Here is a 24,803-nt window from a genome sequence, read left to right as displayed (position 1 = left end):
GATGAGGACTTGCCAGGGGCCCGTCCACCGGGGTTCCAGACTCTTGGCACGCTGGAAGTTCCGGATCAGGACGAAATCCCCAGGCTGGATGGCGTGTCCGGGACCCCTGGAAGTGTCAGGGATGGCATGCAGCACCTGTTGATGGATAACAGACAGTGTTTTAGTCAACTGGCATAAGTAATCAGACATTAGGACGTCCGGGACGTCATGAATGGAAGTTGGTTTCGGTGCAGACCAGACATTCATAGGCCGGCCGAATACAACCTCGTATGGTGTCAAGTGGTGTTTGGTAGGGGTGGAACGCATTGAGAGCAATGCCAGGGGGAGTGCGTCTGGCCATTTCAGTCCTGTGGTAGCCACTATTTTGGCCAATTTTAGTTTCAGTGTGGCGTTATGTCGTTCAACTAGTCCAGCAGATTGGGGGTGGAAGACTGCGTGGAACTTTTGTTTTACACCCAACCCCTTCAAAATGAGTTGGATAACTTCGGCTACGAAGTGGGGGCCATTGTCGCTCCACAAAATTCGACAAAGGCCGTAACGGGGGAAAAACTCCTTTAACAGTACTTTTGCTGTGGCCATAGCAGTGTTGTCACGGGTTGGGTATGCTTCCACCCATTTGCTAAATGCGCATACCACCACAAGTACATATTTCAGGCCTCTGTCTAGTTGGATGTAGTCCATCTGCAGGACTTCAAACGGGTGATTTGGGACCCCAAACCCTCCCCGGGGTACTACAGTTCCTTTCCCGGGATTGTGTTGCAGGCATATCAAGCATTGTTGGACCAGGCGTTTGGCGGACTCTGTGATCTTATCATTGTGCCAAACTCTGGAGACAAGTTCAATCATGGGGGCTGATCCTATGTGGGCAGGGGAGTGTGCCATAGTCAGTATGGGAATCAGATACGAGTCAGGTAGCAACCATTTGTTTGTGTCTTTTGTCCGCCAGCAGCCTTCGTCATCTTTCAATCCCACCCGTGTCCATTCAGTCAGTTCGTGTTGTGTGCTAGCCATTTGAATGTCTCTAATAGTGTCCCTAGCGTCAGACCATTTTTCTGCTTGTGACCTGGTCGCGTACATGCGTGTTGTCGTCCTATTTTCAGCTGTCGTTCGGGCAGTGATGTCGGCTAGTGCATTTCCCTGTCCAATAATGTCTGTCACCTTTTTGTGTGCCTGACATTTGATGACTGCAAGCTTTTTGGGGAGAAGGACGGCTTCGATCAAGGCGGAGACTAGATCCCCGTGCAAAATGGGGGTGCCGTGTGAGGTCAAGAATCCCCTTGTCATATGGATACTTCATTACATATATTGCGTTATGTTAGCATGAGTGTATTACATGTTTAAACAGCCGGTTTGCCTTCGGCTTCAGTTTTGCACACGACACATACTTGTTGTTGTAGCTTTCACCCTAGAAGCGGTGAGGTGGTTTAGTTGAGAATAATATGTTATTTCTATGCTATCAGCTTTGCCTGGTGCACTTGGTACAACTGTCTGCACACTGAGAGCTGCACACTCTAAGATTAACCTAACACAAGGTTGCTGAGAGGCCTGATCCTCGCACCACATTAGACATAACATAAATAATGTTGATGCCAACATTTTGGGCTCTACGCGGGTTTAAGATAGAGTTACACGGAATGAACGTAGACACTTGGTACTGCGCATGGAGAGAGCTGGTAGCTGTTGATGTGAACTGCTCCTACTGACATTGAGAGGTATGGGGCCGCCCTGCTAAAGCCCGAATGAGACCTTCTTAGATATAAAATAATATACTAGATAGGGTGCGCGAAATATAGGTGATATCGATTCTATAGGTTTTGCATTATAACATGCTAGCACCTTTTGCTTACTATGGATTAGTGACTATGCTGCTAACTCTGATTTTTATAATCTGCATTTTGGTATTATACAAGATACTGCGTTTGAGAACTTTGCATTGAATAATAAATATTTCAAACTTGCATTTGTGTTCTTTGACTCCCAGTTTTGGTTTGAAATGATTATATAACGAAAGAGTGTTCATGTGTTCCACGATTCCTGAGGTATTCTAAAGATCATGTTCTGGTTTGTCTAAGACATGGTTCATTCCATAATGATCCATGAGACACTGTAGCTAGCTAGGTAAGGAGATTTCTGACACTGAGATGAGTTTTGGATCATCCTAACTCACTGAGGTTCTAGATCTCTATGCACAGTTCTGTGGGAGAACGGAAACCCTGCTACATGGCGCCCAACGGATTGGTTGGCCGTATTTCATGACACTCGAGTAGTATATCATTCAAACCTTAACACCTTCATTCCCGTTTCCGGTAAACGGTGGTGTCGGAAAAACCTACCTATTTTTGAAATAGGTCTTTTCAAGCTTGAATTCTACTTTAAACGGTTTCTTTGAATTACTACCCAGTTGTGCTACAAAGTGTTCTTTGTCCTTTTTTCACTTCCGGTGCTACCATGGCCGTGGAAATAGCGCAGCATAGCCGCGTCGCGGTTCGCGACCACTTGAGGGCATATAATGTCCCTGCGGACGGTTTGGCTGTGGTTCTAGTGGTGAGTGCGGAACATGCGTACCCGTACGAATTGTTTTATTCCTGGGTGACGTTTCCGGAAGTAAACGCTAATTCGGGCGTCTACCACTCGTACACTGCCTCGGCTGTTCCGGCGGCTTATGCTCCGTACAGAGCACTGGAAGTACCTATCGATGCTTGGCAGCACGGAGTTTGGTTTGGTGGCGTCCTACCCCACTCTTTAACGGCTCCGAGGTTAGGTCCGTTGTCCATTCCGGGCACAGCCTGGCCCGCCTTGGGCGGATTTACTCCTCATCCTAATCGCGCCACTTGTAATGTGGGTGATTTGCGGCGTCTGCATGATGTCGCGGTTGACGTGATTAGAGCGCTTGTTCATTACATTGGTCGTAATATACATGGCGCAGCCCCCGCAGGTGCGCAGCTTCGAGCGGAACAGGCTGGTTTGAAAATCAGTCCTGTCTTGGTGAATTCCGTAATGGGCAGAAAGCCAGACAATAAGGATGATTTTCCTTACTGGCTTGCCGAGAAATTCGACCAGCTGGAGGCTGTGTTTCCTAATACGACTCCGGGTGAAAAACACCGGATTCTTACGCTTAGTTTACCGAAGGATTTAGCCCCTGAACTTGCTGACTGTGAAACATGGGGTAAGACTTTTGCAGCGGTTTACTCGAGGTGCTTTGGCACACCGACAGTGTCGAACCTGTCTGCGATCCTCAAACGTGTTCAAGATGATCACGGACCTGAGTCGGCGGTTGAGTTGGGTATGCGCCTGAACGGTTCATTTGAGACAGTTTGCGGTATTATCCTTGCCAATGTAAAAGGGGATGCTGTGAACTTTCAAGTGGCCAATGGTCTGGCGTTAATTCCCGATGCCGAGAAACCCCGTCAGCTGGCAAAAATTATTGTGGCAGCTTATAAAACGGTTGGCCGCAATTCTAAGGGCGCAAAGGTTTTTCTTGAAAAAGAAAGGAAGCAGCCCCAGGGACAGTCTTCGGAAACAGGTGGACAGCCCAAGTCCAAAAAACAAAATTGGCCTAAAAAGCAGAATCAGGGTAAGCAACAACAACAACAGACACAGGTTTCGAGTCCGGCGCCTTCACAACCTGCGCAGTCAGAGCGAGTTTATGAATTGCGCGATCGCGCTACGATTAAATCGCCTGATAGATATCAGGCAACTGACCAACGCTCTCCTCGTTCCTTTCAGGACTCATCGGCTCCGTCAACCGGTGGTGGAGGGGGCGGCAGGGGCAGGGGTGGCCAGCAAGGACGTGGCCAGCCCCGCACACGAAGTGAAGGGGATCAGCGGGACGACTCTACGCCAAAGAGACCGCAGTTTGCCAAGAAGAAAGTCGCTGCCTTAACGGCGCATCGATATGCCCCAGATAGTGAGAACGCGGCTTCGGAATCTGACGTGGGCTCTGACCTTGCTGGACAGCGCGGCGGAGATTACCATAGTGAGAGAGGCCCTCCGTCCACTGTTGAAGGTGACAGCGACTGAGACTTTTATTGTGATTGAAACAGCTGATACACATGTTGCTCCCCCTGAAAGACTTTTTGAAATTGTCCTGTTAATTGAAGGTGACATGCAGCGAACTGTAAAAGGGGTATTTTGGGAAAATCTTTCGGATACGTATGATATTTTGCTTTCGGAGGCTGACTGGCCCCCACCTTTTGTTCTCGCAGCTCCGCGAGGGGAGGAGGTAATCCTCCCCAGTTTCGCGCACACTGTGCCAAGAATGGAAGCTCTGCATTTTGCAGAAGAGTGGGCTCTGGCGCTTGCGCCGGCTGTGTACCGGAATCAGTGTGGCTGGGATAAATTGTCCCCGAGCCATGAGATTCCGTTACGGTCACAGCCGCAGCCACAACCCCAATATCCCATACGGCGTGAAGCTAAGGCTTCGGTCGCGGCTATCCTTGAACAATTGGAATATCAAGGTGTAATTGAAACGTGTGTGTCACCGATGAATAATCCCCTTTTTACTGTTAACAAGCCGGACGGATCATATCGTCTGGTTTTGGATTACCGGCATTTGAACTCGCATTGCCGTAACTGTGCAGTACAGAATACTCACGGCTCTGCCCTAGTGAATAGTCTTGAGCGTAAACGGTTCAAAACCACGCTTGACATTTCCAATGGTTTTTATGCACATAGATTAGATGGTCTAAGTTCCCAATGGACCAGTTTTACATGCGGCGGCGTACAAAAAATGTTTAAACGACTCCCAATGGGATATAAAAATAGTCCTGGGGTGTTTTCCGCCCGCATAGTCTCTCTTTTGGAGAGTTTCGATCCAGTTGCATGTTCGTATGTGGATGACATTTATCTCACAGACGACGAACTTTGGGTGCATCTGTGTCGTGTAAACAGCATCATTTGTAACTTTGCAGACATGGGTTACAAGTTTAACTTTGCAAAATCACACATTGCGGAGTACACAGTGTTGTTTCTAGGTTATGAACTTAACCATGAAGGAAAGGGATTGGCTCCTCACTTCCTGGAGAAGTGCGCGCAGTTGCGCTCTCCGACAACGCTGAAAAAATTACAGTCTTTACTGGGTTTTTTAAATTTCGGGAGGACATACATTCCGGAATATGCCCAGCGTATCAAGCCTTTATATGCCTTGGTACAACCATCTTTTTCCAAATCATGCTGGCTGCCTGAGCATTCAGCCATTCTGCAGTCCTTGCAGGCTGATTTGCTCACTTCTGACTACTTACAGACCCGTGATAACCAGACCAACCTGGTGATAAGAATTATCCCTGGGACGGTGGGTTTCACGTACCTGACTTTTAATGAGGGGGATACTGTACCTATTGCTTACAAGTCACACTTGTACACTTCGGCTGAATTGCGATTTTCCACTGTGGAGAAAGTTTTAACGGCTGTGCAGATGGCAATTCTTAAGGAACGTGCCCTGTCGCAGGGAAAGCGCATGTTGGTTGTTACCCCGTGTCCGGCCTTGGAGGCGGTCACGAAAGCCAGTGTACCAAATTCTAAAGCTTTGCACCCTCGGTGGATTCAGTGGGCTACATCCTTGACATCTCAGGATGTCACGTTTATTTTTGACGCCGCTTTACGGTCGCAGGAGTATTTACAGTATGAATTTGTTCATCCTGCGCCTTTAGCAATGCGGCCGTTGGAGGATTTCCACTGTATCATTTACACGGATGGTTCGGCGCAGGTTGCGCATGGCTCTAAACATGCCTACGTTTCCGCTTGCGCCATTGTGGTCGGTGCCATGGTGAACGATGAGTTCGAGTCCAGCGTCGTGCACACGCAGACGCTTGGGGACTGCACCGCACAATTAGCTGAGCTGCGTGCTCTAATGCTTGCATTGGAGTACGCTGATCCTTGTGTGACGACTTTAATCGTAAGTGATTCTTACTACTGTGTCCAGTCTTACAATGAGAACTTGTTCTTTTGGATTCAGAATGATTTTCGTGATTCCAAAGGTAGCACAATAAAACATAAAATGATCTGGGTCCGAGTGGCGGAACTTAAAGAGAAACTGCCGCTCGTGTTTGTGATTCATACTCTCGGCCACCAGCGCGTGGGAGTCCACGCTGTTGGCAACTCGCTTGCTGATGAAGCAGCGAAGTCAGCGGTATCAAAATACTTAGTTGCAGCGGTCACGAGGTCCAAAAGCAAAATAGATGATGACATCTTGGCGGCTGTTGCTGCCACAGCGAAGGGAGGTAAATATCCTGCGGGGTTCCCTTCGAAGTACACATACCACTTAAGTCCCGATAAGGTTCCTTATGTGAAAATTCCTGAAGTTGGAGAGCGTTTAGTTCCCAACTCGGATCGCAGAGCTTCTCTGATTACAGCGGCTCATGAAGGTGTGGCGTCTGCGCATGCGGGCGTCTCAGCCACTGTATCTCAGCTACAACAGAGGTTCTGGTGGCGGGGACTGTACAAACAGACGCGCGATTATGTCCTTATGTGTGACATTTGTCAGCAGATTAAGCCTTCTACTGCTGCGCGTCCGCCTCAGACACAGTTGTGCATCTCTAATAAACCGCTTGGTTGCGTTTATTTGGATCACTGCGGTCCTTTTTCTTCTGATACTGCTTGTAAATACATCTTAGTAGCAGTTGACTCATGCACACGCTTTGTGTGGGTATGGCCGCATCGAAGCGCTGATTCGCGAACTGTCATTAAGGATTTGCGTGTCTTTGTGGGAATCTTTGCTTGTGGTACTTTCCACTCGGACCAGGGTCCGGCTTTCGCCTCTAAGGCGTATAAGGATGCTATGGTTTCGTTGGGAGTACAGGTGAAGTTTTCAAGCCCCTACAGGCCTGAGGGCAATTCTGTAGTAGAAAGAATGAACCGCGACTTAAAGCAATCTTTGACAGCCCGTGTTATAGGCACTGGTAGAAACTGGCTGACCCACCTCTATGGCGTGCAGCGTGCGCTTAATAATCTCCCTAGAAGGTCTCTGGGTGGGCGGACCCCATACGAAATGCTCTTTGGTATCAAGATGTACGTCCCTGACCTTGATGGTGCAGACTGCCAGGCCCAGGCCGCGGCCTTTGACGTAGATGAACATTGCAATGTTTTACAGGATCTACAAAAGACCAGAGACAGTCTTGCAAAGGAACACTTGCCCTCCACGTCGGATGATGCGTTGCAGATCCCGGTAGTTGGCTGGCTACCCCAAGTTGGAGAACTGGTTCGAGAGAAGATCGATAACAAGAAAGAGTTTGGTCCCTCATTTAGAACGCCGGTTCGAGTCCTTGGAGTGAAGGGCACAAGAACAGTCATTTTACCACCACTTCCAGGTCGTAAAGAAAACAGATTTATTTCTATTGACAATGTCAAGATACACAGGGTGGCCGATTCTTCATAGTATGACACCGGCTACATCCTGTCCTTCCATGGTGAGGAACTCTGTGCTGGCTATTACATCTGGTGCAGATCAGGAGGTGTCCCTCGAGATGCCTGCTTTATCCAATCCTTTATTAAATACAATTCCTCTTGCCAACATTGATGAGCGGACATATGCAGATCCTGCTGATTTATCTATGTCTGATCTAAATGCTCGTTTGGCCAACCAGTCCAGATTCTCTTTTGACTCTGTTTCGGAACTTTCACAGAAACCATCGACTATTGCAAAATATGCCACGTTATTTAAAAAACATTTTTTAATTCCCCCTTGGACCTACGTTTGGCTGATACTATTTTCATTTTATCTTTTTATGTCAATTGGTTTTGTGTTTTATTTTTTACGCTTGATTGATGGCCATTATGTGAAAGAAAGAACAGGAATTCGGTACCTTAATGGAACATTGGCCCCTCTATCCTCCTCACATTCAGCACACAGGCTAAGGAGAGACTTGAAAACAGTACAAATTACTGCTTGGCCTGTCCTTGATGGGATTGTGTGGGATGCAGTTAGGTTTCAGATACATGGCCCCACAGAAGTTATTAATGTTCCTAATGTGCTTAGAGTAAACATGGGAGATGTGATTAAGCAAAATGTTCATTCTGATGACTGGGATCTTCAGGCTGTAGAAGCATTGTTCTCTGATTTGAAATATTATGCGGCCTTTGATGCTGAGGATTTGTACTTAGATTCTGTCAATTATGGTGATTTATTTTGCTATCAACATTATGGGAATCATTTCCTACACAAGACAAGTTCCAGGAGGGTTCCTGTGAATTACACTCAGTGGGAACATTGCCCTGCTCCTTTACAGGGGAGCTCGAGTACATTTCTGGGAAAATACTCTTATTTTACAGACTTTAATCAATCAAATCCTGAGTCGTTTTATTTTAAAGTGATCCAGAAATTCATGCCCAAAGTCAGACTTACTGATACAAAATTGCTGTATTCAAAGTCCTTTCTAGAAAGGTTATCTGTAGATGGCTATGAGTTATGGAAGGATACTATTGACCTTAAATCGGTTTGGGGTACCAAAGATTGGCAGGTACAAGGCACTGAGGCTTTGCATCGTGCATGTCTCATCCCGAATCACATGTTGTTTTTAAATTCAACTATTTCCCAAACAACATGTTTTGGATTGGCTACATCTAAAAAATTAAATACCCCTACTATCCCTGATTTAGAAGAATATTCAGGTTGGAGTAATTTCACTACATTATCCATCAGTGAGATACAAGCACTTTTGCAGAACTCCTCCTTAAATGTTTCCCATTTCGACCCGGAGGGGTGGCTCTTGTGGCAAAGAAGCTCTGATGCTTGCCAACGTCGTTTTTTGGGTTTGTCTGAAGGGTTTACGCACATCAGGCCAGATCCCAGGTTTGAAACAGATCACACTGTTACTACTTATTCAGTAGGAAAATTGTGTCAGAACTGGTTACAACATTCCACTTTGGCTGCAGTTAAACTGCATCTGTCCCAGTTGAATGAAAATATAGACCTAAATGATTTTATAAAAGGCCCAGCTAGGGGTAGATCTAAACGCTTTCTTTATGCTATATACAATGAGATTTGGAAATTTTCACAAGTTGAGGCAGCAAAACGCCTGAGAGCTATTGATCAAGCAAATTTGGAAAAAGTGCTTGCAGTGGTCGATAACAGTATTAACATGCTTTCTTCAAGAATTTACACATTGGATAATATTGTTTCTTCTGTTGTTGATATTGTACATGATGAAGTGTCCACGTTATACCATGGTCAAAATCAATTGCGTTCTGTGATGCAGTTTGCATGGACGCTACAGACTCTTAAGGCTGGTCGAGTTCCCTGGACCTCATTGAACGTTTCATCCCTTTTTGCTCCTTTTAATCTTACTGAGAAACAGCGCATGCTTTCAATGCGTGATGCTTCATTTTCTATGCTACGTATTGAAAAGCTAGAGTCCTTGCCTTTCTCTGTTGCTGAAACCACTACTGCCACATGGCTTATTCATGGATTAATAACATTACCATTCCCTTTATATAAATTTACTAACTGTATGCGTTATATTGCTATAGGTCGATATGAACCGCTAGGCAATGCATTCCTGCATGAGGCATGGTCATTACCATACACATACAGATGTCTGAAAGATGGAAAAGAAGTTAATCTTAATGGTGAGGAATGCACACAGTCACCTGACCATTCATTAATATGCAGACACATTCAGTTACACGGTTCTTGTAATCAGGACCGCCCAAATTTAGCATGTGTTTTAAAAGGCACGCCAGTTCCAGCAGTAGTGCCCACATTTACATTATTAGCTAATGGTAGTTATTTGCTTTTAAACAACGAATTATGTTGTGGTTTATTAATTGGTGTGGCTTATATAGTTACTGTATCAGAGCGTGTAGTGTGCTGCAAGAACGTGCTATACCCACCCACGCATGGATCTTCAGATGTCTCCATCTGGCCACGGATCCCAACCTTGGAAGCGAAATTCAATGGTTTAAGCAGAATAAGGGCCCTTTTGTCTCAAAAACAAGTGACCCTGAGTTCGGCCCGGGAAACTTATGTCCTTCACATAGCCAACACCCGCACAGAGGTGCAGGCGCTCTTAAACACTGATTTGCCATTTCATTTCTGCGAGCTGGTACACCAGATTTTTAATGCTTCTTCAACGACTGGCCTTGCACATTTTTTTAAACTAGTAAGCAGTGGCCTCGTGACTACGTTTGAAAAAGTTTTTGGTATCATTCCCACGTTTTTCCACACTATTTTTTCGAGTTTGTTTGGTGGACTACCTGTTTTGCTGGCTGTGGCCGCAGGCTTTCTGTTGGTGTTTTTCTTCATAAAACATGGATGCCCATCCTGCGCAAGACGCCGTTCAACGCCTCCTGACCCTGTGTCGTAATCGGATGCTCAATTACTATGGAACATTGCCGCTTGCAGCATTAAGCACGGCCTATAGATTGTCATTTCGGTTCACCGACTTCACGTGTGTCCAACCTGTGTTTCACTGCCTGAGCTGCGAGTTCGATTGGGCCATTGATTTATGCCTATGCTTGAGGACTGCTCCTGACGTCGATTTTGATCAGCTAATGCGTCCCGTGGTGGCTCACGAGCTGATCTGTTCTGGCAAGAGAGTTATGGCCTTGGCAGCGATAAATGGAGTTCTGGGCCAATGGGAGATCTCTGCAGCGGCGGATGCCTTTCTGACACACAGCGATCTGGTGAACACACCGAGTTGTCCTCTGACGTTGCAGGAGGATCCGATGCTGGAGGAGCACGTATGTTCTTTCCCATTGCTAAATTGGATGGCTGAACTATTTTCGGATGATGGCAGTGATTTCATACTGGAGGCTGTTGCAACTTTCTTTGCATATACTTTCCAATCGTGAGATGCCTGGAGGGAATGCTTTGTTGTGAAATATAACTTTCGCCTCGCTGAATTGGAGGGATGGACTAAGTTCAACTGATGGAAAGTTCACTCACGTGATGTCGCTGGAGATAACGTCTGGGTGGCACATGACTTTGGATATCGGATAAGTGCCTTGGTTTTTTCTCTTACAAACATTTGAAAGGATGCGACCTGGTCATACATTTCATAATTTTTGGACCTGGCGGAAGACTTTTGGTTCAAGACTTTTGTTCTTTTTTAGCTTTGAGGCCACTGTAGGCATTCATACATATTCATTCATACATATTTTTAGCTTATTTTAGCTCAATATTATTGAATTTTGCTTTCAATTTTTGTATCTGATTTAGTATTGCCTTTTCCCTTATGATTGGCGGTGCTCGGACCAATGGGGGGGTGTCATATGGATACTTCATTACATATATTGCGTTATGTTAGCATGAGTGTATTACATGTTTAAACAGCCGGTTTGCCTTCGGCTTCAGTTTTGCACACGACACATACTTGTTGTTGTAGCTTTCACCCTAGAAGCGGTGAGGTGGTTTAGTTGAGAATAATATGTTATTTCTATGCTATCAGCTTTGCCTGGTGCACTTGGTACAACTGTCTGCACACTGAGAGCTGCACACTCTAAGATTAACCTAACACAAGGTTGCTGAGAGGCCTGATCCTCGCACCACATTAGACATAACATAAATAATGTTGATGCCAACATTTTGGGCTCTACGCGGGTTTAAGATAGAGTTACACGGAATGAACGTAGACACTTGGTACTGCGCATGGAGAGAGCTGGTAGCTGTTGATGTGAACTGCTCCTACTGACATTGAGAGGTATGGGGCCGCCCTGCTAAAGCCCGAATGAGACCTTCTTAGATATAAAATAATATACTAGATAGGGTGCGCGAAATATAGGTGATATCGATTCTATAGGTTTTGCATTATAACATGCTAGCACCTTTTGCTTACTATGGATTAGTGACTATGCTGCTAACTCTGATTTTTATAATCTGCATTTTGGTATTATACAAGATACTGCGTTTGAGAACTTTGCATTGAATAATAAATATTTCAAACTTGCATTTGTGTTCTTTGACTCCCAGTTTTGGTTTGAAATGATTATATAACGAAAGAGTGTTCATGTGTTCCACGATTCCTGAGGTATTCTAAAGATCATGTTCTGGTTTGTCTAAGACATGGTTCATTCCATAATGATCCATGAGACACTGTAGCTAGCTAGGTAAGGAGATTTCTGACACTGAGATGAGTTTTGGATCATCCTAACTCACTGAGGTTCTAGATCTCTATGCACAGTTCTGTGGGAGAACGGAAACCCTGCTACACCCTCTCCCTCCAAAGGAGCCCAAAATGGTGAACCACCCCAAAGGCATACTGGCTGTCGGTGTAAATGTTTGCTGTGGTTCCTGCTGCTAGAATACAGGCTCGTGTCAGGGCAATCAGTTCCGCTGCCTGGGCAGATCGTTGCGTTATGCGGGCTGTCTCGACTACAGTTCGAGCCGTGGTGACTGCATAGGCAGCTGAAGTGGTGCCATCGGGGAGTTTGATGCAAGAACCGTCCACCCACAGCTCTCCGTCAGGGTCGGGAAAGGCCGTGTCTCTGAGGTCAACCCTACTTCTGGTCTGTTCGTCTGTGAGGGTCACACAGTCGTGTACAGGGTGCGCATTGGGATCGTTTTCTGGTAAGGGCAGCAGGGTTGCTGGGTTCAGTGTGGTGCATCTCTTCAGAGTGATGTGGGGTGCGAGCAGAGTCAGTTCGTATCCCGTCAGTCGTGCACTCGTCAGGTGTTGCGTTTTGGTTTGGTTTAGGAGGGTGTCAACTGCATGGGGTACCAGTACTGTGAGGGAATTCGAGAGCACGATCCCCTCACTCTGTCGGATAGAGATCGCAGCAGCAGCTACGGCTCGAAGGCAAGCAGGCAGGGCTCTGGCTACAGGATCAAGGGTGGCTGAGAAGTAAGCGCATGGTCGTTGCTTTGAGCCGATGGACTGGGTCAAGACAGATAAAGCGCACCCCTCCCTTTCGTGAGTGTAAAGGGAGAAGGGCTTTGTGTAATCGGGGGTACCCAACACAGGGGCCGAGCAAAGGGCATCTCGTAGTTGCATGAAAGAAGCCTGACACTCAGGGGTCCAAGGGAGTGGGAAAGGGATATCCTTAGCTAGCAGTGAAAGCAGTGGTTTTACTACGAGGCTAAAGTTGGGTAACCACTGTCGGCAGAAGGAGGTGAGGCCTAGTAGAGAGCGGACCTGTTTCTGGGTCCTAGGGATGGGGGTGTCGAGAATGGTTTGGATCCGGTCAGGAGTCAGTTTCCTTCCGTCTTTGGACAAAAGGTGGCCTAGGTAGGTGACCTGGGGTTGGCAAAATTGCAACTTCTTCTTAGAGACCTTGTGGCCATTTTCTGCAAGGAAGTGCAGGAGTTGAATGGTGGCTGTGACAGCTAGTGGAGTGGTGTCGGCTGCCAAGAGGATGTCATCGACATATTGCACTAACACCACTCCATCGGGTAACTGGACTTGATCCAGTTGTCTCTTGAGGGCCTGGCTGTAGATGCTAGGGCTTTCTGTGTAGCCCTGGGGTGCTCGGCAGAACCTATACGAGCGGGCTTTTAGGGTGAAACTGAAGAGATATCGGCTGTCTGGGTGGATGGGGATGGAAAAGAATGCGTTTTTGAGGTCAATGACAGTGAAGGTGGTGGCAGTGGAGGGAATCAAAGTCAGGATGGTGGTAATGTCCGAGACCACAGGGTACTGGGGTACCACCACTTTGTTGATCTCTCGAAGGTCAATGATGAAGCGGTATGCTTTCTCATCTCCTTCTCCCTGTTTCTTAATGATGGGCAAGATTGGGCTGTTGCAAACGTTGCTAACCACTTCCTCTACCACTCCTGCGTCTATCAGTGATTGGATGATTTCTACCAATGCCTTCTCGCCCTCGGGCGATATCCGATATTGTGGAAGTTTTGGGAGTGTTGCATCTGGTCGAACAGTAATGTGCACTGGGTCAATCATCATGCGCCCTACATCCGAATCCGTTTTGGCCCACAGATACGGAGGCAGAGTGTCAAGCAGGGAAGTGTCAGCGTCGGTGATGGAAAACATGTGTCTGGGGGGGCAATGTCTAAGCAGAACAGGATTGTCGTAAAGAAAAACTCGGACTCCATCTTGGGAACATCTAATCGTTGCCCGGAAGTGTTTCAATAAGTCGAGTCCCATAATTGCGTCAGGGCTATTGGAGGAAAGCAAAAACGTAGTGTCAGTGGTGTTGTTTTCTAAGTCAAAGAGGATCGGGGCGGACAAAGGGTTAGTGGAGGGCGTTCCATCGAAACCTGTCGATGTTATTAGTGAGCCAGACAAGGGTGCCCTTGGAATCAGTCGTTTAGATAATGCACTACGTGTTGCGCCAGTGTCTACCAGGAATGGTGACTTTGTACCCAAGACCTTAGCAGTGACATAAGGGCCTTGCTGGTCAACATGGAGCTCGACTGGATCCCTCCCTTGCCCTAGGCAGTCCTATGCAAAGTCATGAACATCATCGTAGTCAGATTGCTGGCATTGGTTCTGTCGGGGTCGATCAAATGTGTTTGGCCTACTTGATCTATCATTAGTTGCGTTGTTTGGGGGCCCTCGCTGTGGTCCCCTATTTCTTGGTTCGCTTGCTGTATCTCTAGGATCTCTATTTCTGATGAGTTCCAAAAGAACTGGGCACTGAGATTTCCAGTGGCCCGTTCCTTTACAGAAGGCACACTGGTCCTCTCTAATGTCTGTACGTCCAAGTCGAAGTACGGTCTTTGGGAGGTGCAGTTTTAGGGACGTTCATCTGATGGTTTCCCCGGTATTGGTCTCGTCCCAGAGTCACCCCTTGCAGTTGAGCCATCATCACCCTCTCCTTTAAATCTTTCTTCTTTCTCTCTGTTGTTCTATCGTTTTCGTTTTTCTGATGTTCATAATATTGGGCCATCTGGAGGATAGCCGTAGGTTTGGAGGCTGCCCAACTACTTTCGCTGGCCTGCAGTTTCTGCGAGACCTCCGGTGATAAGCCCTTAACGTAATTCTGGACAAACAGATGGTGTCCGGTTGCAGTGGTCAGGTCCTGGCCGCTGTAATCGGAGAACACCGTTTCAAACCGGGAGAAGTATTCCGATACATCCTCCTGAGGTTTCTGGCGACAAGCCGTTACTATCGACCAGTCCACTTTCTTTTCTGGGATCAGGGTTTTTAATTTCTGTACGTTTTTATCCTGGAGGTCTAAAATGGCTTTCAAAGGCTTTTGTCCGGGTTCTCGTTGTCTGTCTATGCCATCGAGTTGTGACCAGTTATGTCCAAACAGCTCAGAGTGGTCGACTTTCCGGATTTGCTTCCACACATCAGCTGGTAGACATAACCCGAAAAACAAGTCGATGTCAGCCAGAGTCATAATCGTCGATCCTAGGGCTGTACCCAACTCAGTATAGAAGGCAGTGGGGTTTTTACGTAGGTCAGGCAGAGATTTCCGGAAGGTCAGAATCTCTTGCCGGTCCCATGGTTGGTAGACCCAATTGTACACTACCCGTCCCTTTGCATCTTTGTTGTTTGCGTCATCGTGAGTCCCTTCATCTCGTGGAGGAACCCAGTAAGGGGTAGCCTCTCGTATCGGCATCATGGTGTTAGATCGTTCAGTTTGTGGTTCGGTTGCTACGGATGTTGTGGATTCGATTTTCGGCTTTTGTTCAGTGAGGTGGCGGAAAACCTCAAGCGTACGCGTAAGGAGGTCCGTCACATCACTCTCACTCTCATCCCCGATATCGACCTTCCGGTACAGAGTCGTTAGGCTCTGGGGACCTTTTTCTTGATATCGGTCCTCGTATGCGTTTAAGACGTGGTAACACAGTTGTACAGTAAAGTGTCGTCTGTGACTCCCTGTATAAGAATTAAACACATCCGTGACGGACTCTTCATCTTCCCTCTTCTCTACCAGTATCTTTGCTATCTTGTCGACCCCTGCTCGTTCATGTTTGCTTAGTCTATATGTTCTTGCAGGACCAACCCTTCGGGTTTCTGGGTCGCCCAGCGTTGTCGTTTGCGTAGCATCTAATACAAGGAGTTCAGCCGGCACAGAGGCCATGGGGGATGAAGCCGTGGTGCTACTCTCGCTTGTACCTGGGGGTAGTGGGTGCTGGGCTAAGGGTTGGGAAGGGGCATATGGAGGGGGCATGTGGATGATCGGAGGACCTAGCAGCAGATCATCGTTGGTTCGCTGTTTCGAGTGTAATTCAGGGTAGAGCGTGGAGGGTGTTCTAACCAGACACTGGCTTGATGTTTCTATTTCTAGCTTCTGTTTGGTATCCTCTCTTTCTTTTATCTCTTTCTCTAGTTTCTGGGCCGCTAGGTGGGCTGCTTTCCGTAGCTCTTTTCCCAACCTACTCTCAGTTCTCTTTTTACGTTGTTCGGCTTCTTTTCGCCACATGCCGAAGCTGTCAAGCATAGTGGGCGTCGTCTTGTTTTTACCAAGGGCTGTTTCTAGTGCGTTTATTTTATCGTCTTCAAAGGATCCTACCAGTGGCCACTGACTTTCTCGATCCTTTTTCGTATATTTATGCCACAGCTGGCTATAGGCTATAGCAATTAATCCATGCTTCATGAACATGTCCTTATTAGGGGTGCCTTCCAGCGGAGCCGGATGGTTCATCTCTAATAAGCGGTCCGGGCTAAACAGGCTACTAACCAGTGGGGAGAAGACAGGCATGACGGATCACAATGGGATAATAGTCAGCACTACCTATCTTATCACTGCGTGCAAAGACTAGACAGAATATTTCTATTCTACGTTGTTTGCAGGTAGTGAATACCTCATGAACCAATCTTGAGCAATCAATGTTAGGTCAAAAATAAAAAATCAATATGGTCAATGGGGAGAATAAGTAGGCTCGCAAAGGTTCGCGTCACCTACCCTTTCACTATCTGCAAAGAGGGGACCTATTCTTCCCTGTTTGCAGACAGAGAATCTCCAGAAAACAATCTATAACAGTTAATCAATGGGGGAGGGGCAATTGTTCAGTGGGGGAGAAAGATAGGTCCGACGGGTGCGTACCTATCCTTCGCTGTTTATAAAGGGAGAGCCTGTTGTTTCTCCGTTTGCAGACAGTGAATCTCCAAATAAATTAACAAAAAGTAATACTAGTATTTTCTCATCAATTATCAATCACTTTCAATTATCAATTACTTTCGCAATTCGTCGTGTTTACACGACCTTACCCGGACCGCATGGACAGTTTCTTGTCTTCCGAATCCAGCGCCCGATCGTCCTCTTCTCTTCGTACTTCTCGTGGCACTCCTGATGGTTCCCAGTCAGGACCGCAGATCACTCGAGAGAGGTCTGTTTGGAACCAGTGAAGTTCGGATGATCGGCTGTCAGACGAGGGTCTATCGGACAGGGTACCTTCCGATCGTTGCAGTCGTTCACTCTGTCGTCAGGACCTCTCCCACTGGATCCACGAGTCGCTGATGGGCCCCACGTTTGGGACGCCAATTGTTAAAAAGGGTTTCAAAGACAACCAGTAACCAAAGACCCTTTTATGTTGCCCGGCGGTGTCGCCTCTATGACCCACCAATATTAATCAATGAAGAAGCAGGCGCTGGAGACTGGAAGGCAGGAAACGAGGATTTTATTCTCTCCGGAGGAGAACACATCAATTCAGACAGCAAGTATCGTCACAAGGTGCTCTAACCACATCTCTGAGGCCTGGCCTCTTATACTAGGGTTTATGACCTTTATTGCACGTCACACATTCTCGCAGCACTTTGATATTTTGAAAGAACATCCTCGGAATCTCCCCTTCAGGCCCGTTCCCACATACATTTACAGTTGAATTCCCCACCCCGGTCACAACAGGTGATGATTGTCGCGCAGCAGGGCATTCCGCCGATTCACGGAATGCATGGGGTTGATCGGATCTCATAGGGTGGGGGCTTTGATCAGCTCGAGGGTCTTTTGATGGGGAGGGGAAGCTTCCTACTGTACGGGGTAATAAACAGTATCCGCAGGGCCAGGTGGCGGCCTGGGAACAAGGAAGACAAACGGGGACACAGGAAAAAGGGGGTTTGCATCAAAAGGGTCTGAGACCATGAAAGGAATGAAGGGAGGTGTCGCGCTGGGAACAGGATGGGATTCTGCGGTGAAGCTGCGCTGAAGAGGGGTTTATGACCCAAGGCATGAGAGAGCGGGGGGGTTGTCAGCGTGCGGGGGATGCTTGCGAGGTTAGGAGAGAGAGAGAGACGCGCTGGCTATCAGCGAGGGGCAGGGAGGCCATGGTGCTCAAAATGGCTGCTGCTTACGCGCACGAATGGGCTCGAAAGAGGCAAGATGGCGCCGATAATGTTGACGTTTGCAGTCTAATCTTTAACAAGCACACAGCAAAAATACAAGAAGCAGAAGCAAAAAAGACAGGGGAAAACCACGCCAAGGATGCCAGGTCTAACAGCTGTTGTCCATACTGCACCCATACCTGCCAAGGTCCCATGCCATGTGTGACACGTTCAAGCAGACAAAAAGAAATGATAGGAATGCCTGTAATTTGCCTAACCACTGGCAAATGCTCGGGTCACATCCTTCAGGAAAGTGCCCCCTTTTTCACATGGTCACCCACACTTTTTGCCTGGCATTTAATGACATTTTGACTGAAGTGCACCGTGTTCCTGCTAACCAGGTCCCCAGTGCCAGTGCTCTTTCCCTAAAACAAGGTAACTGAAATTGTTCCCCAATTGGCAAAACCTTTAGCATCTCTGTAAGCCCCTAGTAAATGGTACCCCAGGTACCTAGGTCCTAGGTACTAAAGAGGTTCCCTAAGGTCTGCAGCATATATTCTACCACCCGAAGGGACCCACCACCAAACCCATGCAGACTGCCATTGCAGGCTGTGTGAAATGGTGTAGACAAATGTGAAAACACAAACACTGCATGCAATATATGTAACTCACTCCTACAGGAAGCCTTATAGCCCCAAGTCAAGGTGCACTATATTACATGTGAGGATATATCTGCATGAGCAGAAATTCCCCTGTGCTGTCGAGTTCAATTGCTAGATAGTACAAGTGAACAGGGAAGCCATCTTAAGTACATGTACTGGGCACTGGTCATTACGAGTTCACCAGCTACACGATGGCTTTACTGAAACTTATGGTATTTGGTATCTAACACCTATTCTTAATAAATCCCTACTGATGCCAGTAGTAGATATATTAAAACATGCACCATTTGGGCACCTTAGAGGTGCCCATGCAAACCTGCCAGCCTCTTAGTGTGCTGGCTGACTGTTATTGTCCAGTCTGCCACCACAACTTGTTAATGATCCCCTGCATGTGAGAGCCCCCTTGATGCCCCTAAATTCAGTATTTAGGTGGCCCCCTGAGACCAGGAACTCAGATTCTTATGACTGAAGAAAGAAGAGGACAAAGAAGAGCCAAAGAAGCGAGAACTGCGGACTGCTGATAAACTTTGATGCCAAACCCTGCCTGCCTACCTGCTCCTGTCCCGACAATCATGACAACCTGACTTGTCCTGCAGCTGTGCATCCTCCAAAAGCCTTGGAGGGCCTCCAGTACTTCGCCACGCCATCAGCCTCTCCCTTGAAGTGGAGGAACCACTTCCCTGCAGTCTGCAGGCACCGCCCGCAACTTCGGGTTAACTGTTCTGCTGTTCACCGGGGCCACAGACACAGCAGCTAACCAGCAGGAGGTCACTGTGCTCCAGGAGGTCAGATCCATCTCTCCATCAAGTGTTAAGATGCCAGGACCAACCTGAGCCGCCCTGCACCAATACCAGTGGCACTAAACCCCATGCAGCAACCAAAACTTGTTTGAAGTCCAGTCCGGAATCCAACACCGAAACAACAAACCAGCCAAACAAGGAAAGTCAGCATCGCAGAGGCCAGCACGAGAGTGCTCCAGCTGTCCTGTTTTGTCCTTCTCTGCTGGTCTAAACGAGATCTATGAGTGCCTTTGACGTATAGGCCCAGCCGACCAAACCCCAGTGTACCTGGGCTCCAGTTCTACGACAACCGACTGTGACCCCGCTTCTCCCAGGACCCTCACATACTGAGTGCCCTATCGGGAACTCCGATACTTGTACCCAAGTCCCCCTTTGCAGCCTGTTTCTAGTTAGATCCCCTCTTTGCCTAAGGTGTAGCACGCAAGGCTACCATCCCATCCAGCACCTCTGCGCCCGGATGCTCCAGGTCAGGTAAATCAAACTGATGGTGGTACTTTGAACCTTGGACTCCTACCACCTTACCTCCCAAAGGGGACCCACGGAATACAATTGCAAGTACCTGCATGCAGTATATGTTTCTTTCTCTATAGGAAAGCATTACCTCATAAAGACACATTTGTGCTACAATTTTACTTGCCCTGTAAAAATTTATATTTTGAAAAGTACTTACCCAATTACAATGTAGTTGGTGTTGAAATTTATACAAAAGGTACTTGTTATTTTTCTAAACTGGTCTTTAGTTTCTTCATGAGTGTGTCTCATTTATTGACTCTGTGTGTTCAACAAATGTTTAACACAGCCCTCTGATAAGCCTGTGCTCGCCCACACTACCACTAAGAAAGTATTAATGTATGCCCTGTAAGCCGATAAGGATCGTCTGGACTTTCTACATAGTGGAACTCATTTAGGTGCACTCCATAAAAAGCCAACTCCCTACACATCCCAAACCATCCTTCTTCCGCTCGCTGTGCCACTGGAGCCAAGCTGGACCCGCTGAAGAGCCCCCGTCAGGGTGAAACCTGTTCTGGGCGTCTTGTGTTCTGGTGCAGGGAGGACCTGGCTGGTCAGTTCAGGCTGGACTCTTCCCCTATTGGAGCACGGTCACGGCTGATTTGCATATGGCTGGGTCCACACTGAGGTGACGCGAAGGGCAAAGGAAGGATGGATTGGGTTAGACAGATTGAAGCATTCCTGCCATCACCTTTTGTGTGTTTGATACCTCGAGCAGTCCTGGCATTTTAGCCCACAGCTCTGGCTTGCCATGAGTTTTGAGATAATACTCATACTGTAAAACGACAAACTACAAGTCCCAGAATGAACTAAACGCCAAAGTTCAGCTACAGGTGTGCGCGTTCTGTGCATTAAAGAATGCTTGCATTGCTGCAACCCCTGCATTATCTGTTCATGGTCAGTTCATGAAGCTTTGTGAAACCTTCATTTATGAAAAAGCTGAAGCGTCTTCTATTCCCTCGTCCTTCCCGATCCCTTCTTGTTGCTGCCTTTTCTCTTCAGACATTCTTTTTTCTCCCCTCTCTCTGCCTTTGTGTCCTCCTTTCCTTCTCTTCCCCTTTGGTTCTTTCTCGCATTGTTTTACCCCCTGTATTCCTTCTGCTTTCCCTTGTTTTCTCAGAGTGAAAGTCTTGGTTTCACTTTTAATTTCCTGTATTTCTCTCATCCCTCTGCCGCCCTCTTCTGCCCAGAAATAAAACACCCGTGGCCCAGTCTGGGGTGATTTACCAGCCTCTCCGAGGCCCGGGCTGCTGCTGTCAGAGCTGAACTTGCACATTAGCGCTGCGATGTCTCGATGGGGGCTGTAAGCGCTCTATCCATGCAATTACAATACAATTAGCGAGGCCGTATTTAGTGGACCCAGAGGAAAATGTCAGGCGTGTTTGAGACTATTCATCTTTTCAGCAGCGACCGGTGTGCAATTTAGGGCAAGAAACTCAGTGCAGGACCACGCAAGAGAAGACACACAGACACTCCTACTTTACAGAGAACCAGAATATTCCAGTCCACAGAGGAGGAGACACGCAGACACTCCCATTTTACACAATCAGAGAAACGAAACTTGACTTTTGTTTTCTGCATTTCTGGGGTCATGGCTGCAGCAGCTCAGGGCAGGAATCTCACGGATGAGGCCTCATGTTCCATCTGTCTCGAATATTTTACTGATCCTGTGATTATCGACTGTGGACACAACTTCTGCCGCTCCTGCATCACTCAGAGCTGGGAGGGGAGAGATGGAAACTTCCCCTGTCCGCAGTGCAGACAAATATCTCCAGGGAGAAGCCTCCGACCCAACAGGCAACTCGGAAACATGGTGGAAATGGTAAAGCAGCTTCACCTGCCCCCCGTGGAGCCCCCACGGGAGAATCTGTGCGAGAAACACGAGGAGAAACTGAGACTGTTCTGTGACGAGGATCAGAGGTTGATATGTGTGGTGTGCCGGGAGTCCAAGGACCATAAATCCCACTCAGTGAGACCCATCGAGGAGGCTGCCGAGGAGTACAAGGTATGTGTGCGGGTGTTATGGGATCACAAGTTAAGTCGTTTCCTGAGACTCAAAGGGAAGGCTGCAGAGGAGTACAAGGAAAATATTTATAAGCCCCTTGCACCACCCGTGCGGCACATTTTGCTCCCCCATAGTTACAAGGACATGTAAAGCCACACTGCGGGGCTTTTTGTGTCCTTGTAAATACGTCCCTTATCATGTAGCACTATGCGTGAAGGGGGCGTTCCAGTGGTGTTGCTGTGTGTGTTCCCACGCAACACCCATGGATTCTGCCCCATTCCCAGATTCACAACCTTTCGTAAACCTTGGAATGCATCAGAAACCTACACCTCCCCAGGGGCCCGCAGGGAGGCGCAACGAGAAGACATTTTTCATTTCTCCTCGATTTTTCCTCTTTCTATGCGTGCTGCGTGATGCATTCTGTAGCACACATAGAAAGAGGCAAACACCTCTTGTGATTGTTTTTATGCAGGACGGTGTCCTTTCCCACAACCTCCCACAACATAAGCACCCTTGCACCATGGCGGAAGGGGGCCTGCATTGGCGCAGGGCAGCCAGTTATGTGCCAGCGCAGGGAAAAGCACATGGATGCGACATGTTATTGTGAATATGACGCATCCCTGTGCTTTGAAAGTGACTCAGTGCGGCGCAGCCAATCAGCTTGCAGTGCTGCTCTGAGTCTCTTTCTTGTAAGGTTGTCGTGGAATCACAAATGAAGCCCCTCCTTGAATAATACAGGGAAGCAGGTCCGGTTTTAGAGGTAGGGCCAGGCCCACCCAAGGAAGTGCCCGGGCCCACCCAAGGCCAATGAGATCTGGAAATCCAGGGTTTGTTGTTTTATCCCTAATGGTCACCAGATAAACAAGCATTTGCAATGCAATAGGTCTCGCATTAAGAAAGTTTGAGCTGTTGATATTGTAAATGTCAAAATTTGTATTTATGTGTTGGTTTTAAAAATTGCGAAATTAATAGTTTTGTCATTTACATTGGCACTAGTTATAACTTTTGCAAATGTGACACTTATAGCATTTGTAATGCAATGTGTTGTATTTTCGTGACTTATATGTATTGATATAACAAATAACATTGGCTTTTATTTTTTATTTTTAATAATTAATACTTAAATAACATTGGGGGCGTGGCTTGCGCGCTGCTGTGAAATGGCGGATTGCGCTTGAGCTCTGGGGTGACGGAGGCCGTCGGGGAGATTTCTGATCCCTATACGCGGTGAAACCTGCCCGGAATCGGCGCTTTCGACTTCGGAACATGCCGTGATCAGTTTGTGAGGCTCCTGCTTAGTTATTCGTCGCAGAGCCCCTCTCTATGGAATTTGCGGGCGGCCGCCATTTTATATCCTGGTGGCGGCGCTCGAGTTCTTCTCTCCAGGTGCTGGGTATTTCACCAGAACCTGCGCTACATGAAGGGAAATAGGTGATACTTGCCTGAATTGGTTATTTTAGCTTCTCCAGAAAGGCTTTTTCCTCCTAACATGCTGTTTTTGGGAGCTTTTATGAAGTGGAGACTTATGGCCCCTTTTAGTGACTTTCTTCAGTGATAACTCATCAAACTCTATTTTGGAATAGTTGGTGAGATACCTGTGTCATTTTTAATGCTCTTGTTGCCCGGTTTGATACTCCTGCTCTCGCAAAGCCCTTCTTTATATTTTTCTTTCTGCAAACGGCCGTCATTTTGTGCTTTATTAGTGGCGACTCTGTTTTACCTCAGCTGTTGCACCTTTTATTTGGTGTTCCTTTTGATCATTACTGAGGATGCAACATTTATAACTGTGACTCTGAGATTTCACTACAGGAGAATGTTCTTTGTTTGTGGCAACTAATTTGTCCCACTGAAGGCCTACTACTAGTCATGTGGTACTACACTGCTATCTTTTTTCTTTCACTGGGATGTTCTCAATGGTGACATATTGAATTATTTGTTGTAAAGTACATATGTCTTTCAACATATTCTGAGTACGCTACTGGTGCCCAGGGTGCTGTTTTTGTTTCTGACGTGTATGCACCATTCCTAACTGTACCAGTGTGGGTGAATATAATTCCTAGGCAATTATTCCTGGAAGTGAATGCCATATAAGTCCGCCCTTTTTGTTTATTCTGCATGCTTGCTTTCAGTGCGCTCCATTCCTTTACTTTTTGTGGGAAATACTCTCCCCTTGACCTTTTTTTGCCTGCCTCTATTATACCTCATGTGGCTTTACATTTTTCTCTGTGGCTGGTGTTCCATGGCTGCAAATATGGGCCGGGCATCAACTGCTAAGGATGCTAAAGATCCCGGTACCTCTCTTAAAAGACTCAAATCACTGTCTCCCACGCCTGAGTCTTCTCAATCGGACACCAATACCACTCTTGATGCAATCTTAACGAGACTCAATGAGGTTCATGATATTGCGCAGTCAACAAAGACTAACACAGATTTACTGCAAGTGGAGGTGTCTGCTATCAGAAATGACTTTCAGGCTCTTTCTATTCGTGTTTCGGCCACGGAAACACGTATTAGCGGTGCAGAGGATAATATGCAGAAGCAATCTAGGTCTCTTTCCCAAATGGAGCGCTCAATGGCGGCATTGCGAAGGGATCTCACGGAGCAGGAGGATCGTAATCGCAGATCTAATCTGCGCATTTTTGGTCTGCCGGAAGATGCAGAGAAATCATCCTCTTCTATGATTGACTTTTTATACCACTGGATTCCGTCTACTCTACAAATCTCCTTC

At 47.2% G+C, this 24,803-nt stretch overlaps 1 protein-coding gene across 2 annotated transcripts in view; it reads left to right on the top strand.

The window, feature by feature from the left end:
* Nucleotides 1-24,803, top strand: part of LOC147724985 (E3 ubiquitin-protein ligase TRIM39-like) — a 319,335-nt gene that overhangs the window by 58,485 nt on the left and 236,047 nt on the right. Inside the window, exon 1 of one of the 2 annotated variants that reach the window (XM_086966464.1) lies at nucleotides 21,029-22,075. The exons of the other annotated variant lie outside the window; for it this stretch is intronic. Coding sequence (XP_086822590.1) covers nucleotides 21,662-22,075 — 414 coding nt within the window. The 5' untranslated portion in view covers nucleotides 21,029-21,661. Of the gene's footprint in view, nucleotides 1-21,028; nucleotides 22,076-24,803 lie in introns of those variants that run through there. 2 annotated transcript variants of the gene reach the window in all.

Source organism: Lissotriton vulgaris, chromosome 4_1, assembly GCF_964263255.1.
Source record: "Lissotriton vulgaris chromosome 4_1, aLisVul1.2, whole genome shotgun sequence".
Taxonomy (NCBI): Eukaryota; Metazoa; Chordata; class Amphibia; order Caudata; family Salamandridae; genus Lissotriton; species Lissotriton vulgaris.
The sequence above is the reverse complement of the archived record's forward strand: the minus strand, read 5'-3'. Positions and strand labels throughout refer to the sequence as shown.